Source organism: Pogoniulus pusillus, chromosome 1, assembly GCF_015220805.1.
Source record: "Pogoniulus pusillus isolate bPogPus1 chromosome 1, bPogPus1.pri, whole genome shotgun sequence".
NCBI classification, from domain to species: domain Eukaryota; kingdom Metazoa; phylum Chordata; class Aves; order Piciformes; family Lybiidae; genus Pogoniulus; species Pogoniulus pusillus.
In genome coordinates, this window is record NC_087264.1 from 29,437,765 (window position 1) to 29,455,843 (window position 18,079).

Consider the following 18,079-nt stretch of genomic DNA (forward strand, 5'->3'; position numbering starts at 1 on the left):
TCATCTGTTCCCATCTGATCAAACTAAGTTCACAAACACTCTAGCATGATATATTCTCTGCATTTGGAGTCATTAAAGGAATACTGGTCAGGATCAAACAGCAAATAAGTGTTTTTTGCTTGACAAACATGCAATAAATTTCTCTGCTGTTAGAAAACATGCTGGAAAAGAAATATGCAAGATGCCTCTTCCAAATGTGCTTTGCAACTCATTTCTTTAAACAAGCACTACATGCAGAGACAATTCCTACATTATAGATGTCCTTGACCCTCAGAACAGACCAAAATACAAAGTAGTCCAAATGTTCACAAGCCTCTTCACCATGAAAAAGGAAGATGGTCATGCAATGCAATCTACCAAATAGTTACATATATTATATACTCCTATACTGATCCAATTAATTGTTGAAATTCTGCCCCTTTTAGTAGGGCATCTACATATACTGACTGATGATGGCTACTGCACAGAAGAATAAACTTAACTGAAGTAGTAACAGGTAAACATTTTACAGTGACAAGCTCTAAGTGGCCATCAGACAACTCCTTCTTGGAGCTTCAGCTATTTTTATCTTCATTGTCTTCAGAATCCACAAAGACTCAGGATTTTTTGAGACAGAATAGGTAAAGGAAAAGCTCATTTTCCTGCAAGACCAGTGCTTTTTACTCTGTTTCCATTTGATTTTTGACAGATCGTAAAGAACAGCACTTCTGTAATAAAAAACAGGAGAAATTCGAGGTCTATTTGCAATGGCAAATGCTAAGGTTTTTTTAGTCCTGATTATCCCAGAGTACAGGGTTCTTGAGTTAAAAAAAAAAAAATCACCCAAAACCAAGTAATTTGCCTAGAGTTTCTTTGAGAACTACTTACATGCTGCTTTGTGAAGTCCACTACGTGTGAGACATCCTAGCACAAGAGCTAAAGTCCCTGTGCTTTAAAAGTATTTAGCCATAGTGACAGATCACAAAAGTCAGTAATGTGGAAAAAAAAATATTTACATCATCTAATTACCTGTGATTTATTAATTGCTGGGAAAATAATTACTTGTAAACCAACAACTGATTAGTACACATAAGCAAAGTGCAAGACACTGCAATTTTAATTCCATATCAAAGACAGAAATGCACATAATAGGTACATGGAATTGTTTCAATACTTTTGCCTTTTGTTTGGAGAGATGATGTCTAATATACAGGTTTGACTCAAAAGAACTTGACCAAGGAAATCTTGATTTGACTCTGCTGAACCCACTTTACACAATCATTTCATACACAAGAATAAACGAAATTTACTGCATTTATTCTTTACATTCATTCTTACTTCTTTTGCAGAACCTGATGCTCCAGGCTCATGTTTAGTACACAGTGGTCCAGTCTTCCATGCCTCTGTATCACCACAGTCACAAAATCCTCCTCCAGTGGAGCTATGCATCTGTGCAACACACGTATTTCAGACAGGATATAGGCACACACACAAAACCAAAGAAAAATAGAAATATGCATTACTTAGATCAAGCAATTAGAAACACCTCCTTATAAAATACAGAAGTCACCACAAAAACTTATTTTTTCTTTTTTTTCATAAAAGGAGGCTTATTGGAGAGGGGAACATAAACTTTTTGAGCAGAAAAAGGAAGAAATATAGTTGCCAATGCAAAAATGTTTATGATTAAAAAGTGAAAAGGCCTATGCCTGGTAAATAAGGACTTCATGAATGGCATAATACCAATTTCTGAGTTTGTTACCAAAATCACAAAATATTTTAATGCCTTCTTCACAAATTACATGGTAATTTTTTTCAATTATCTGAATGTGTGTATACTGAACAGGTATTTAATATCACTTCCACCTCTAACAGAAGAAAATAAGATATAAGCAGCATATAAATATGTTCTTGCTTCTTTCATTACACAAATTCTGACTCTTCACTTTGGCAGAGTCTTCAGACAAAACTCAGACAAAAACAATCATCCTTCGCTTACCCCAAATACTCAATCCTTAAATAACTGTAAAACTCCTAAGCGACCCAATAAAGACAGACACAAAATTATTATTTACTTGAAATGTTTTAAAATAACCTGATCTAATTAGATGTACTTTAAGCAGGAGGTTGGACTAGATGGCCTCCTTAGGTCCCTTCCAACCTACATTAGTCTATAAATCTATGAAGATTCTGTAGTTTTTAGATTGCTCTGTAATCACTACTGTCTATTTCTCCTGGTTTTCATCTTCCCTCTATGTAAGAGCATGTGTGTGTATAGAAGTTATATTTACATTGTCCAAGCAGTTCTGTTAAGTCTTACAATCAGTATTGACAGCAGATTTTCAGATCAGTGTACTAAGACTTCAACAGAGAGGCAGAACAGATGATCCAGTCCCAGAAGAATCTTCTCAATAAAAAATAGATACTTACAGTTTCCTTGAACTTCACCATAGCCCATGCTAATCACCAAGTAGCTTACACAAAGTAGAGGAGCAGAGTGGAAAAGCAGGGACTGCATCACTAATCTTAGTGCTCAAGTAATGGGTCTCATTCTAAATTTGCAGGCAGTACCAATGGGACTCAGGACTGTCCTTTGCAGTCACAACTTAGTGCTCTGACATACACTTCTGTGGTACTGCTAAAGAGATTTACAATATATGCATTCATAAACACTCTCTTGTCCTTTGGTTCTTGAATTAGAATGTTACTGCTCTCAAAAGAGACTTCACATAGTTAAAATGAGATAAAAATAATCAATTAGTAAATCCCAGATGATTTTTTTTTATGTAATAATTGCTTTTTTTTTATATGCAGTTTATTATATCCCTGAAGCATCATCTACAAAACTTCAAGCACAATTTGCAAATTAAAACATTTTTTTTCCTACCTTGTACCGGTGATTCTTGTGAATGCTGTTCTGGAAGCAGTCCATACAAAGTACACATGTTGGATCAACTGCACAGTCTCTGCAACAGAAAACGGAAACTGAAACATTTTCCAAAACAAACACATGAAACTTCGATGCACAAAATGCTGCAATAGAGAACACCGAGATTAACAACAGATTCCAACTACAAAAATGCTGGCTATTCCATGTCTCACAAAGATGATGAATGCCAACCTTGTTAGGCTTGAAACCAGATACATGACCCTAGTATATGTCAGATTCTTTCAGAAACACGCTTGATTTTCACCGAGAAAACTTGTTGCTAGTGTATTTCTGGTGTTGTCAAGAATAAGCCTATTAAAAACCACAGACTCTGAGGTAACCTTTATTATTGTTTCCAACAACTGTAGCTAGTTGGCTAATGAAACTTCTTCTGTATTTCTACTAGGTTAATTTTCTTTTTTTTTTTTTAAATTAGAAATGTAAGTTGCCAATTCCTGCTAGATTAGAATGCCCATTTTAAAATATTTAGATTTTAGTATTATGGTGTCTACTACTTTTAACACTTTAGAAGCCTAAAGCAAATGCATATCTAGCCTCAGTCACAGTAGTACGTACAGCATTTTGTACAAATGCTACTAAATTTTTGCAAGGAGCTCAAATTAAGAAAAAAAAACTCCTTTGAGAAATCCAGCCTTTGAGAAATCCAGCCTTTTTGCTATCATACAACAACTCCGCAGAAGTAGGAACAGAATGATTCCTGCCACTGCAGTGTGGCAGTTTGAGACTGGTTGCCCCTTAAGAAATCCAAAGAGTTGAGACCAGAAAGGTCCAGGAGGCAGACCCAGGAAATTGTATTTTTTTTATTATTCAGTCCTATAATCCTGCAAACTCTTTACAAGTTGGCTGCAAGACTACCTCTTCCTCTGCACATCCCTGGATGCAGTGAGCTCCCTTATCTGCTGTCGGCGGGGAGGATGGTTTCAGTCTTATCTGCAGCCTTCAAGGCCAACTAATTTTTTTCTGCGCAATATTGGCCTGTTTGGGCCTAATGCCAGGGACTAAGGGAGGAAAGTTTTCAGGCCTGGCCACCCTGAAACCAGCCTAGCAGTAGAGAGGAAGCAATAGCCCCAGGATGTAGGTTAAATCCCAAGAGGGGAGAGAAAAAATACTGGGTTTTAATTTGATTTGGAAGAGAGGCTTTTTCGTTTTGGCTTAATGAGCGTCTATGTTAAATCCAGACCACACACACTTCTTATGCCTTTACACACTCACCACTATGCATTGTAATACTGTAGCTTGCAAATACCTTTTCCATTTCAACTTTCTGATACTCCAATCCTGTGTGTGAAATGGTCTTCTTTAGCCCTAAAGGCATTAGAAGCCATCTGTCTCACTAAGAATTATGACACACAGCACTAAATTGCCTTGATGATAGCTTTCCTTAGCGCACATCATTTTCCAATGCCACATCCTCCATGCAGTATCTAGCGAACAGGGAAGGACTCCTTCCAAGACTATGCTCCATTCATACACAACACTATCATGCCTAGAAAAAAGCTGAAAAGTATGTCACTGATCAAAACCTTAATGCCTAACTCAAAGTTTTCCAAGAGCTTTCATTCTGACATTTACTAAATTCTAAGGGGTTAATTTTTTCAGCCATAATAATACTCCTTTGGTAACTCATGACATTTTCTAGGCTTTTAAAGTAAGCTGAAAGCTACAACGTGATATGACAATAGCATCATTTTCCAATCTCATAAGTTCCATGATTCTCCATTAATACTAAATAATTGCTCAGAGAGTTGCAGACTTTACATCCACCACAAAGACCTCAGGCTTTTAAATATTAGTATATTACCAGTCATGCTAGTCATATTAGTATTTTTGTATTCATATTAATTGTGTCAAATCAATGGGCTGACTTTTTAACACACTCCAGAATGAAAAAGGTGGTGAGAAAAATGGCCACTGGTCAACAAGGCTGATGCTTAAGCAAAGGACTGATGACGCTCAGAAACACTGGATTCAGTTTCAATCTTAGAAAGGGCAAGTACTGCATAGTGCATATATTTTTATGCCTGTTCTCCCACAGTTCAGGAACAGATTCCCTAACCAATGGCTTTCAGTATACCTTTAGCATCTCTTCCATCTCTTTCCCCATTTCTCTGCCCAGAGCCTGCTATTCACAGGCAGTTTTCCTCATGCAGAAGCAGTTTGAAATGTGTTACTGTTAGTTAAGCAGAGGCCTACTATGATGCAAGCAACAACTAGTTAGCAGAACAACTATTTCATTACACTATTTTGCTGCATTATCTCAAATGGCAGCATGTATGCTAACATACCTTCAGTCTTACCTGCAAGAGTATGTTGTCTCCCCTCCTTTGAACACCTTCCCACAGAGCTGGGAGGTTCCACTCTGTTGTAGTTTCTCCAGGAATATATCTGGGTCTTCCCCAAACAAGTAACATTCCAGGGGGTACAATATTGCTGCCTGGACCATTTCTTCTTGTTTCTCCAGCAAGGGGTCCATTTCAGCTGAGTAAATATTTGGCACGTGTTTTGCCAAGCATTGTAAGAATGCAGATTGGAAGCTGAATCTTTCATCGCACCACTACAAGAAAAGTAAACAAACAAGTAAAAACAAAGAAAACAGAAGCAAGTACTTCTGTGGATCCAGACCACTGTTCCACATCTGAAGTCTGCCCTTTAAGCAATAAAACCCAAGAAACCATTGTTTCCCAAGATTTCTCTATTTTCCTTACAGCAGCCACCACAGTAACCTCTGTTCTCCTGAAGTCTTTTACTGAAACACTCTGAGGCAAGAGCTGGCAATGCTATGCTGTTGTAGAGCAGCCCAGGCACTAACTTATTTTCAACTACATGCGTGCCAACAGGCCAGCCAATACACAAATCTTGATGTCTGCTCAGCTGCCAACAAACAGAGCCGCAGCAGGATTCCCTGTCTTAGCTTAGAGTGGGATTCATTCTTTAGACTGCTGACAGTCACAAAACATGCAGAAACTAAATGGTCTTTGAAATTGTTATCCTTCAGTAAAATCTGTTAACTGGTTATCAGGGTTAAAGTTGCTGAGGGAGAAAGAAGCCAAACTGATTATTTAAGCTTAATGTCCTTGGGAAACCACACTCAAATGCAATTTCACATTTTTAAGATAATACAAATTCTTTTGACTTTCCTCTATGTCAGCAAGCAGAGAACGAGCAAAGCAATGACCAGAGAATTCAGCCTCAGAGAAGGCTCAAAGTAGACTATTCAATGTTTTTAAAGGATGAAAACACTCATCATACTATTTGAAATGCAAAAAAAAAACCCACCCTAATTTTTCATTTAAAATAAAATCTACAAATTAATCAATGGATTTTCCCCCCAAAGTTGACAGAGATGATGTATTAAATAGATTAGTAAGGCTACAGCTACCTAGTTTAACCAGAACACTCCTCCCAAGTAATAAATTAATCTAGATCACACACAGACGCAAGTGCTGCAGTCCCAGTACTCTGAAAGGCAGATCTGCAAATATCATGTAGAAATTGTCTTCAGAAAAACTGTGCCCAACATAGACAAGTACAAAATCCCGCCTATGTCCAAAATCTAAACAGAAGAAATAGAAATGAGCTATCATGTTGAAACAGCCTAGATCGCAAATAACATCCATTACTCAAAATGAATCTCTTAAAATATTTGTTCCACGCTGTAGTCATTCTAAATACTTTGTTTATTGCTTTAATAAGCCACATTACATTTCTAATGTTTTAGTTTTAGCCTGAGGCTCCCAATGATATTTTGGCCATCAATTTTCCTTAGCAGTACCCTTAGGTAGTTCATTACTTCATTTATCATGGCGATGCATGAATTCACAAGTTACAGAAGAATATCCACAGTAGGCACTGATGGAAAAAGAGAAGCCATAAGTAATGTGTTCAAGCAGGAGAGCAAATCTGTCATCAAATCACTTCAGAACATCCTTTAAGTGCAAGGTGACTAGTCTAATCAGATTTATTGAATCACAAAGTATTCAAACCATCCTTAAATATCTTATTGCTGTCTACAACTACCTGAGGGGTGGTTGTGGCCAGGAGGAGGTTGCTCTCTTCTCTCAGGTGGCCAGTGCCAGAACAAGAGGACACAGCCTCAGGCTATGCCAGGGGAGATTTAGGCTTGAGGTGAGGAGAAAGTTCTTCACTGAGAAAGTCATTGGACACTGGAATGGGCTGCCCGGGGAGGTGGTGGAGTCGCCGTCCCTGGGGCTGTTCAAGGCAAGGTTGGACGTGGCACTTGGTGCCATGGTCTAGCCTTGAGCTCTGTGGTAAAGCGTTGGACTTGATGATCTGTGAGGTCTCTTCCAACCCTGATGATACTGTGTGTGAAAAATGTAGACTCATCAGCAGAAGGGAGCTGGTTATTAATTACAAACCTAACAAATCTTATAAATCAAGAACAGACACATTACTTGAGCAATAAGCACCACTCTGATCACTGTACTGACAACAAAAACCTCAATATACACATGCATGCAACACATACATATACACACACACTCAAGCACTTAGGTATGTATTTATTTTCACATACAGTGCTCAGGAACAAACTGAAGTTAAAGCAAATATTGCCAACAGATTTATATTAATTTAGTTTTTCTAAGTTTTCAACTACCTAGCAATGGTTTAAATAAAAATTATACTTAGGTGTGGCATGAACACACCAAATTGTAAAACCAACTGAAAATTAAATCCAGAACTATCATATGCCTAAGAACATCTAGAAAGAAACAAATTATCACACTTGGCTAGGGGCTCTCAGAAATATATCAAATTATAAAAGGTAACTTAAAACTTAATTCCTTAATTATATGTGCTTATTTTATGTCTGATTTGAGCAGAAGCAAATTATTCCTATCATAATTAAACTTCTTAATTCAGTGTTCTTCTTTAAATTTGTTTCCTCCTGTAACTTTTTTTCATCTTACCTATACTGCACTGGGTCCTTAGCAAGCTCCTCTCCCAATCTGGTTACTGGTTTTATTCATATAGGGGATGTGACCTCCGGGCATGTTCTCTTTCCAAAGCACAAGGGAATCCCAGTCTGTAGCTCTTCTATCTTAACGTGTTCCCAAGTGACTGTCTAAGATTAGCTTCTGCGTTGTTGGAACAGAATGCATCACAGCTTCAAGAAACTCAGAGCTAAGCTTTCCTGAAAATCTGCCAAAGTGTAGAATGGGTTCTCACACAGTCCTAACTCACAAGCATTTCAAACATTTTTATGCAAAGCTTTTAATTCCATTTAAACATTGTACAGAGGAGGGAGGACAGGAAGCAGGGAATAAGAAGTTGCCAAATAAAGCACACTCCCAAGTTCAGACTGACTGTCCAATGCTATCTCCATCCGCTTGTGCACACATACTGAAACTCAAGTTTGAATACCTTGATTAACCCTCTGAGTACTCCCACCTGCCCTCTGCTCCTTTACTCCCTTACTCAAGCACATACAAGTGCTCACTTGCTAGAGATATTTAAAAAAAAAAAAAACACAACCATAGAAATCAATTAAGGGTTTTTTTTTTCCTTTATTGATCATATACTGACTGGGAAGAAGAAATTAAACACTCTATCATCATCGATTAAGGTCTAACCACCCTACACACAGGATGAGCTGGGATACTAGAAAAGCATAAGAACTGAGACAGCTGGAAGAAACGACTGGGCTCACATAGCAGCTTCCTGCCCAGCACAGGCACCAGCTTCCCCTAGAACCTGTGGAGTTACCATCCTTGAAATATTCACCGGACATGATCCTGGACAATTTGTTAGAGGTGACCCTGCTTGTGCAGAGTTTTTTGGATTGGATGACCACTGCAGGTTTCCTTCAAGCTCAACCATTCTGCAATTGAGATATCTTTGCCAAGCAAAATTTTATTTCCTCCTCCATCTACTAATCCTGCAGTTTCTGCTACAAGCAAGCCCTATGGAAAGGTCAGTTTACAAATTTAATTTTGTTTAAAAATAAATTCAAAAATGTTTTTTTTTTTTGGTAGTTTTCCAAGTTTTTTAAAGATGAAGGCTCAAGGAATAGCCACACCATCACATAAACCATGTGAACACGTGCCCAGACCACAAATAAAACCACCACAATGACCAGGTTGAGCTACAGGAGTAGACACAGCAGCAGCACACCACCTCCTTTTTTGTGTAGGGAGGACATTTACACCACACCAGTGAAAGAGCAGACTGAAAACAGCAGGCTAAGTCGACACCTGGGAACCTGACAATGGTGAAGAACATGTGTCTGACACACACTATCTCCGCTCTCTTCTTATCCATCTCTATTCTATTCCAGCTCCCTTCTCCCCTTTTAACGACACATTCCTGCCACATTCTCCTTTAAGATGACAGTTATTCTCAAACTGTGCAGAAGAGTGAGGTTAAATGAGCCAGGAGTTGAAAGGCTGTTTTCTCAAAGGCAAGCATTTTAGTCTAGAGCAACGACAGCAACCACTTTGTCCAAGACATTTGATTTGTTCTGTATAACAAAAGCAGCAATCTGTAATGTTTAACAGCTCTTCAGAAGAATATGGCTACAGAAGCCTACCTCAATACCACTTGATAAAGCCCCGTCAAGAGGTAAGAGCTTATCTTGCACGGAAACACATGCTCTGTGCCACTGGACTACTAGTATTTCTTCACAAGTGTAAATATATAGAGATCTTTCCAAAATCAACTCTAACCAAACAGACAGATTTTTTTCTGCATCTAGATGGACAGTTTGTCAGCTTTTCCCAAATCTTTCAAATAAATACCACATCAGAAAAGACTAGAGGATGAAGAATTACATTTGCCTACGAACACTGCTATAAAAAAAAGAGTAGAATGTCTGTCACCAATATAACATATCAATAACCAATTTTGTCACAAACACTCATTTCTGAATACTTCAAATACTAATAGGAATTAGAGCCAAGTAAATGTACAAGGAAAATGAGAGAAGTTAACCAACTTCATTTTTTACCTATTTTTCACCACTACAGTAGAATTTCTTTATCACTGCTCTAAGTTTATTATGTACATTCACTCAGTAGTTATTACTTGCACAGCAGTTTTTGCAGTATATTCTTGAAAATAATTAGCATATTTTTTCTTCCCTGCCTTCAATCAAACTGAATTTTTTTTCAGAGCACAAATCTACTATCTCAGGAACTTCAGGGTGTTAAAATGCAAGGCAACTGTTTTTCTGTCACACAAGCACTACATAGGTGTAATGATATGTTTCAAGTTCTCTGAGAAATTATAGCCAGTAAAGAATAGGAGCTCAAAAAAATGACCATCTGGAACTCAACTACAAAACAGCAGTTCCTGACATTCATCACATGGCTCCTCTGCATAACAACCATGTACTAAACTCTGGGTATCATTTATTACACTGAAAGAAGCAAGTTGGGCTTCAAAAGTTATTTTCTCTTGGTGCAAAATAGATGAAGACATTTCTAATATTGTCCTAACAAAACATCAACTCTGACCTGAAAACATAAAAGAACTCTTTGATCTCCACATGCATTTTAACTCTGGCCCCTAAGCCAAAGCAGGGTGCCAATTAATGTTAAAAGACGCTTTAATGATGCAGGTGTTTGCCTACTGGGAATGAGACTCATAACTACTAAAGTTTTGCTTACAGCAGAATCTACCGCAATTCCAGTAATCTTCAACAACTACCTGTTTAGCTCAAATAGAGCAATCCAGTGACAGAGAACCAGCAGCACCACTGGTGACTGTTTCAGCAGCTGGACAGCTAAAACCCATGTCATCCTCAGGGTCAACAAGGCACAGAGTCAGGCTGTTCAGCCTCTTTGAAACTTCAGGTCAGGCATCAGTTTTAAATCTCTCATCTCCAAAGTCACAACAGTGTATTCAGTTTGAGGCCAAGTGTTTGCCCAAGGAGCCCAAGGAAACACATGAAGTGGGGAAGAAAAAAAACACAACAAAAACTCTATGTTTTTTATTAACTGTGTGCTCACACTTATCTTGTAACCACTTGATTTTCCAGTTACATGAATTTTAAGATCCACTGTAGCTGTAGTTTATTTCTGCATCAAATTAACATGTAAGAAATTTCAGGTGAATCTACCTGTACTTAGTACTCACTTGGCATCTCCCAAACTCAACCTGTTCATCCCTAGCTTTTCCACTGCTCTGGGATCCAGAAGCCATAGTTGCATGCTATCAGGAACATCCACTTGCAGCTACCTTCCCCTGGTGCCACATACCTTTCACAACCTTCTCACTATTACAGCAGAATTACAGCAATCGTAATTCATGCATTTAATGTGAACTTGATGAAAGATGACAGATACTTTCACAATCACAGTTCACTCTTACACTAACAAAAGTCACAAAAATTACCAATAACACAAACAAACACAAAAGCAGACTACACAGGAAAAAAAATAGCTTTGTTTAGTGCAATAGGAAAATGAAAGCACTTCAGTGGACTGCTGAATATAAGGACACCAAGAGGACCTTGGCAATGCTCCAGTTACCTGTTGCAACTTCACAGACTCCATGACTTCTTTGACATTGATCAAGTGTACACTATACACTGTTCTGCTAATACACTCCAATGTTCTAAAAACAATGGCATTGACTTATATGCACTTCAGGACTTATTTACACAACAGGAATGCTTGTTTACTAAAAAAATAATTTTGAAATTAATTTAGTTTAATGAAGTGATGCAAAAAATATATGAACATGTCATCTGGTCTAAGCAGGGTAAGTTTAGGAGAAGTTAAATCTATAACTGGAACAAGTCACTGCAACTGACCTGCAGAAAAGAACCCCACAACCCATAGAGAGTTTTGAAGCAGGTACATTTATTACAGCACCAGGTGCAAGGGAAATCACTCCACCAAACTTGCACACCCTACACTGGCACAAGCCATTATTTCTGTTACAAAAACACACATATTCACAGTAAGAAAGAGGGTTATTAAAATTATTTCTTAGAATAAGTGTGGTTATTAAAATTAGTTCTTGGAACTCATTAACATAGGTGATCTCCCACCCTCTACCCCAGTTCCACCCTCTGAGTAGTCTTCTTGGAATGAAGGCCACCAGTCTTCCTCACAGCATACTTTTCACCTTAGGTCCAATTTCACAGCTGGTTTCCTTTAACTGCTTCATTAGTTTGTAGTCAAGATGTTCCAGTTTTTTATCTCTGCCTTCTACTACTAATTCTACAACTACTCCTGCCTTCTTTAGTCAACACAGAATACAAATCTTGACTTTTAAGATTACATATTTTATGTGTCCAACTAACTGCTACAAATACCTTCTTACTCCTTAATCAAGGATGTGCATCTGGTCTGTGGAGCAGTGTGTTTGTGAAACTTAAGGGGCTCTTCACCAATATTCTTAGATTTTATACTTTTCCCTTCATCATAACTCCAAAATAAGATGCCTGACTGAGATTCTATTAATCTCAAGAAAGGACTTGCATAATGTCCCCTCCTTATTACTACTTGATTACAACACAGCTACAGAAGCAAGGTTCTTCATACACATTTTCTCACTTATGTAAGAGTATTGAATTACACAAGACAAGATGTAACATACATTGAAATTCACAAGTGCCTGTATCATGCTTTGCTTTCTAAGATTAGATTTAAAATTTACACTTTTTTCCCCCAGCCTTTAAAAGGAAATGTCCTAAAAAAGTTTTTCTATTTTACACATTGTGCAGGAGTACTAACAACAAAAGATGAGACTCCTGAAAAGAAGTTCCTTTTCTTCACAAATATTACTGAAATGATACACATATATCAATGTATTTGCATATTTAGTATAAATTAAAACTTTATTTTAATATAAAAGCAGCAGAAATATTTCAATATATATAAACCCTGCTTGTACATAGCAGATCGCAGCCATCAAAACAGGCAGGACTTAAAGTAGAACCTGGTTAGAATACAGATGGACAAACAGCCAAAGGGCTTGAAATCAGCCTGCCAAGCAGGCAGCACTCAAACTGGAATTCGTTTAGAATACAGATGGACAAACAAGCAAAGGGATGGATCCAGCCTGCAAAGCAGGCTTTTATTAAGCCACCAGCAACGCCTGCTAGCCAACCACTAGACAAGCCAAGTCCAGCCCATCAGTCAGCCAAGCAAACTGCGGATGCCACTGGGAAAGAAAACAAAGTAATCTTAAATTTTGTGGACAGGGCTTATTATTAAGCAGTGCAGCCCAAATCCAGACCTGTCTCTTTCAGGGTAATTCAGCTCAGGAAGCAACACTGCCATGACAGAAGCAGAAGGCTGAGACAAGTCCTGACAACTAATGCAACAAAATGCCAACTACAGTCACTCAACCCAAAGACCTGGAGTTCTGTGCACAGAAACAATCACTAACTTGGGCTGGGTGCAAAAGAGTATAGTACCTGAGTCATCACCATGCATTCTATAATCAGGCTGGCTCCTGCAGAATCATTCAGGTAATCCTGCATCAGGCACCCAAAACTCTGGGAAGGTTTACTAGTCCAACACTCGTGTACAGTGCTGTACTGCAACCATAGCACCCACAGCCAGAGTGGAAAGAGTCAATTTAACTGGTTTGCCAATGAGACAGATGTGACAACATTCAGGCTGGAACTCCCTCCACTCAGCCAGCTGCTTCTGCTCCATACGCTCTCAACTTCCTGACTCTAGCACCACAGTGAAAGAACATTCAGACCAGCTGTGCACAGTGAAAACACAAGTCAGTCAGAACACATTAGTTCCACCTAGTTAGTACCATCTTTAGTAAAACACTAAATCAGGTGTACTTCCAAATTACAGCTGTCGCAGACATCAGTAAAACCACGTTTGTAATGCAACTTCAGGAACACTGTCTGACCCAACCTAAGTTCATACCCCTAGATCTCCCTTCTCCATTAATAATATAATACTCTCACACTATACAGCCTGTGAAGATTCCTGCACCTTGCCTGGATATACACCAGACAACACAGCCTGAATGCCCACCCACCTCTCCTGAAACAACAGTCATTCTGGAACCAAGACTCTCAATTGGCTGAAACTACATACATCTTACTTGACCAGCAATTAATTTTGAAGAAACAAAGAGTTCTTTAGCATCTTTCCCTGTTTTTCACAAGACCACTATTATCAGTTTTATTCATTGCCTAGGCTAACTCAGCCTCTTACACCCCCAAAGGCTGACTGCATTGCTTTTGCTGCTGATTGCAACTATCACTCTCAGTACCTCTCTGACTCTACATATGACTATCAAGCAGAAGGTAGTGCCTAAGATCACTTTTTAGACACTAATGGAATTGAATTACATTTCTACTAGTTTAAAATCAGCTGTTTCTAATACAGAAAACAAAATTAACACATGTTATTCATGTATTATTCCTACTGTTATGGTCACATTCCACTTTAGAAATGGCTGTCTAGTCAGAGACTGCATCTTTGTGATTTGCAGATTCCCTCACAATTCTCAGAGAAAAAGCACAACTAGTAATGGTTGTTGGCTTAGCACTACAACCTGCAAGAGAAGTTCCATTAAGTAAACATGTCCCTATATATATATTCCTATTTTTATTAACGGTGTGCAGCACCAGAAAGCTACTACAGGCTTGATAGCACCCAAATCTATACAACGAAACCATACTATATACTCGTCTTGTTACAGGAAAACGTTAAGATAAAACATAAGGTTTCTGATTACATACTCAGACTCCCTTTCTTAAACTGACAGCCTTTGGGCTAGCTTGCTCTGGGGTGTTCGCAACACCATAATCACTTCACAAGGTTGCCAAGAAAAGCACAGATGCCCCTCATCTACTACCACTAGAGACTCAGCACCAAGCCGTGTTCAGTAAGGAAATGTTAAATCCCCAAGTGATTAATTCACAGAAAAAACAGAGCAACTGGGTTCATCAGCTAAACAACCACTGTCATACACAGTCTAAGTCTCACTATGTGGTGTTTCACTCTCACCCTGAAGAGCAATAACCTGATATTCAGCCTGCATAATAAGGCCACATTTAGTAACAAAGTCAGAAAGAGTCTGAAAGTTGCACGCGTACACCACAATGTTTTAAGGATGCAGGACAGTCTGACGCTTTCTGAAGTTTAATCTCGTTTAATTACGTAGATGAAATGAAAACACGGGACCGGGAACTGGAGATGATGCGGCGAGCTGGCGTCAAGCCGCTTCTCTCCGGGCCGCCTGACTGAGGGCCGCCGAGCCCAAGGTTCTCCGGCGTCCCAGCCATTGGAGGCCGCCGGGCCCTGGGCTCTGGTCCCTCCGTGCCCCGTACTCCAGCCTCACAATCCGCGACGCTGTCTCGCCTCAGCAGGTGTCGCCGGCAACACCCGTCGGTAACAGCGACGCACAATAGCGCGTCCCGCCCCTCCGCAGCGGCGTGCAGCAGCCCCGCCACGGGGAAAACAGCCGTCACGGAGGACGCGGCCTCCACAGCACTGCCTCTCCGTCAGGGGAAGCCTGCTCCCTCCACGGCCGGCAGTGGGGCGCACCGCGGCCAGCACAGCTCGACTCAGCGGAGGGTAGCAGGGTGGAGATACGGGAACCGCGTCACCGCACCGAGCTGCAGTCTCACCATGGCTCGCTCCTGGGGCCGCATGGGGACCCGACCTCCTGCTGCTCCTGCCGCTCCCACTCCAGGCCCTTCGTCAGCTTCGTCCGCCATTTTGAGAGCGATGGACGCGGCCAGCAACGCCGTCAGCGCCCAGAAGGAGCCACCGCAGCCACTCGACCGCTGTTCTGCCTCTCGCCGCCTTCACCACCCGCCCCCTACAGCGGTTCAGCCTACACTGCGCAGACTCCTCTTGCCCTACGCGCATGCTCTGAGGCGCCGAATGACTTTGAGTTCCGGGGCGATTTGGGAAAGGGGGTTCGGGTGTAGTGGTGCTTGTGCCCTGTGCTGCAGGTTACAGGGCGAAGGAGCCTGACGGCTGAGGGCAGGAGGTGTCTAGAAGTTCAGGGCTGCGCGGCGAAGCGAGCGCGGCTCTCGTAGTCTAGCCAGGCTGTCTCAGGGTGCTATGAGAGAGTGGGGAAGTCCGCACCCGTCCGGAGGCGCCTACGGCCTCCTAAGAAAAGCTGAAGCACAACGCATCCCGAGGAGAAGTTTGGATTCTCGGCAGGCGAAACATTTGCTGATCCCGCCTGTAGAGTTATATAGATGAAATTACTTTGTGTGCACTTTAACTGGCTGTGCCCTTAGGCCCTGCATTAATAGCAGGGTAATTGCTGAAGTAGTTTTCCTATACACCGATGCGGAGTCCCACCACTCCTGCAGATGTGGCCTGTGTCTGCCATTTGGGCTAAGGCACGGCAAAATGTGATGGGCTTCATAGAATAGGAGGGAACAGCGAGCAGCAGCTTCATAAAGCAGGGAAAAAAGCAGTAAGATCATCAAGGCTGACTATTACTGGGCACGTTAATTAGGTACATGCCAGACTCCAACGTCAAAAATTTTGTGCCTTACTTTGCAACAGCATATTAAAACTGTTGTGAGTACTCTTGTGTGCGCTGGTCTGACAGAAGATAGGAGTTTGACTGATAAGTGACAAGATTTGGCTTAAGTCCTGAAGGAAATCTGCCAGTGTTGCAAACCAGTCAAGTTGCACAATTCCCTGTCAAAGAGACGTAGCTTTGGACCCTGCAGGCATGTGTACTGCCTGTCAAACACCTCTTGTTTTGAAACAGACTGCCTTCTTACATTGCAGTCTAACTACCTCAAAACACCAATCAGCTTTTCCATATCCCTCAGTTAGCAGTACATATGGGATAAAGTATGTAAGAGAACTTTGCAGGTATATTCAGTAGTTTTTTGTGGCTGTATGTGGCCACAAGTACTCTCCAAGATCTTAACTCTTAAGAATGTCTCTCTGTAGCTCTTCTGGACTAACTACCACTCATCTACCACAAGACATTTTAAGAAGTCACATCAGACTTACTTAGTATATTAAAATCTGTCAGTTAAAATTACTGTGCAGATACTGAGACAGGTTTAGGCACAAGATGTAAGAAACAACAAAGAGAATTTTGCCACCAAGCTTCATGACAATCAGTTCAAAGCTTCATGTAGTTTTCTCTGTATACGTTGCAGATCTGTGTTGCATTGGGACAGGCTGCCCAGAGAGGTTATGCAATTTCCTTCTCTGAAGACTTTAAAAGCCATTGGGACACATTCCCATGCAATCTTATCTAGGCCAACCTGCTTTAGCAGCAGGGTTGAACTAGATGGTCCCCAGAGGACCCTTCCAACTCCTACTTTTCTGTGATTCTATACTCAATCCTTTTCAATAGTATGGCCAACCACTAACCAGGAATGTTTTTTGCACAACAGCCTAGCTGAGACTGCCATTATTGGAGTCCTAATGTTTTAGCATCAACAAGTAGCAACTGGATAATCCATCTTCTGATGCAGTTGACAAAAGGAGTGAAACTGTGGTACTCAGGTACCCACAAACATGCTTAATCACAGATTCTTAGATTGGAAAAGACCTTCAAGATTGAGTCCAGTCCTTAGTTTCACACTGACAAGTCCTTGACTAAACCAAAGCCCAAATCATGGGGAAGACTGCCTACAATCCTGATAGAGATGAAATAAAATAGCTGGTTCGAGTAGATACTGAGCAAGCCCTAGTTTTTAAGATTACTCCCCAAGAGGAGTTCAAAGCCAGACAGGATGAGGCCCTGAGCAACCTGGTCTAGTGGAAGGTGTCCCTGCTGATGGCAGGGGGTTGGAACTAGATGATCTTTAGGGTCCCTTCCAACCCAACCATTCTATGATTATTAAGATTATGATTGCTAACTGTTGATTTTAAAGCCATTGTTTGGGATGTTCAGGAGTTGAAGAGATTGAATAAGAAGAAGACAAGCAAGGTGGAAGGCAGCTGAAAAAAAAGCAGAGCAAACATAAGTTAAGTTCCACAAAAGAGCATCTAAATTATCAAGACCATCTGAAAAAGGCATGTAATATATTAATAAAGTGTAACTAATGTGAAAATGGATGGAATATATTAAGAAAATTAATATGAAAAGTGCTTTTCTTGATCAATGCTAAAAATGAAATCTTTGTCCTGCGAGAAATCATATGGCAATGAAAATGAAGCAATTTTGAATTAGAAACTTCTGTCTGAAAAGAGAATACTACTTTAAATGTCAAAG

At 40.2% G+C, this 18,079-nt stretch overlaps 1 protein-coding gene across 2 annotated transcripts in view; it reads right to left on the reverse strand.

Moving 5' to 3' along the window:
• Positions 1 to 15,720, reverse strand: part of UBR1 (ubiquitin protein ligase E3 component n-recognin 1) — a 66,099-nt gene extending 50,379 nt beyond the window's left edge. For both annotated transcript variants that reach the window (XM_064146643.1, XM_064146634.1), the window contains exons 1-4: positions 15,504 to 15,720; positions 5,227 to 5,483; positions 2,867 to 2,945; positions 1,318 to 1,428 (exon numbers count right to left, since the gene is read on the reverse strand). In XM_064146643.1, coding sequence (XP_064002713.1) covers positions 1,318 to 1,428; positions 2,867 to 2,945; positions 5,227 to 5,483; positions 15,504 to 15,593 — 537 coding nt within the window. In that variant the 5' untranslated portion in view covers positions 15,594 to 15,720. The remainder of the gene's footprint in view (positions 1 to 1,317; positions 1,429 to 2,866; positions 2,946 to 5,226; positions 5,484 to 15,503) is intronic.
• Positions 15,721 to 18,079: the final 2,359 nt, after the last annotated feature.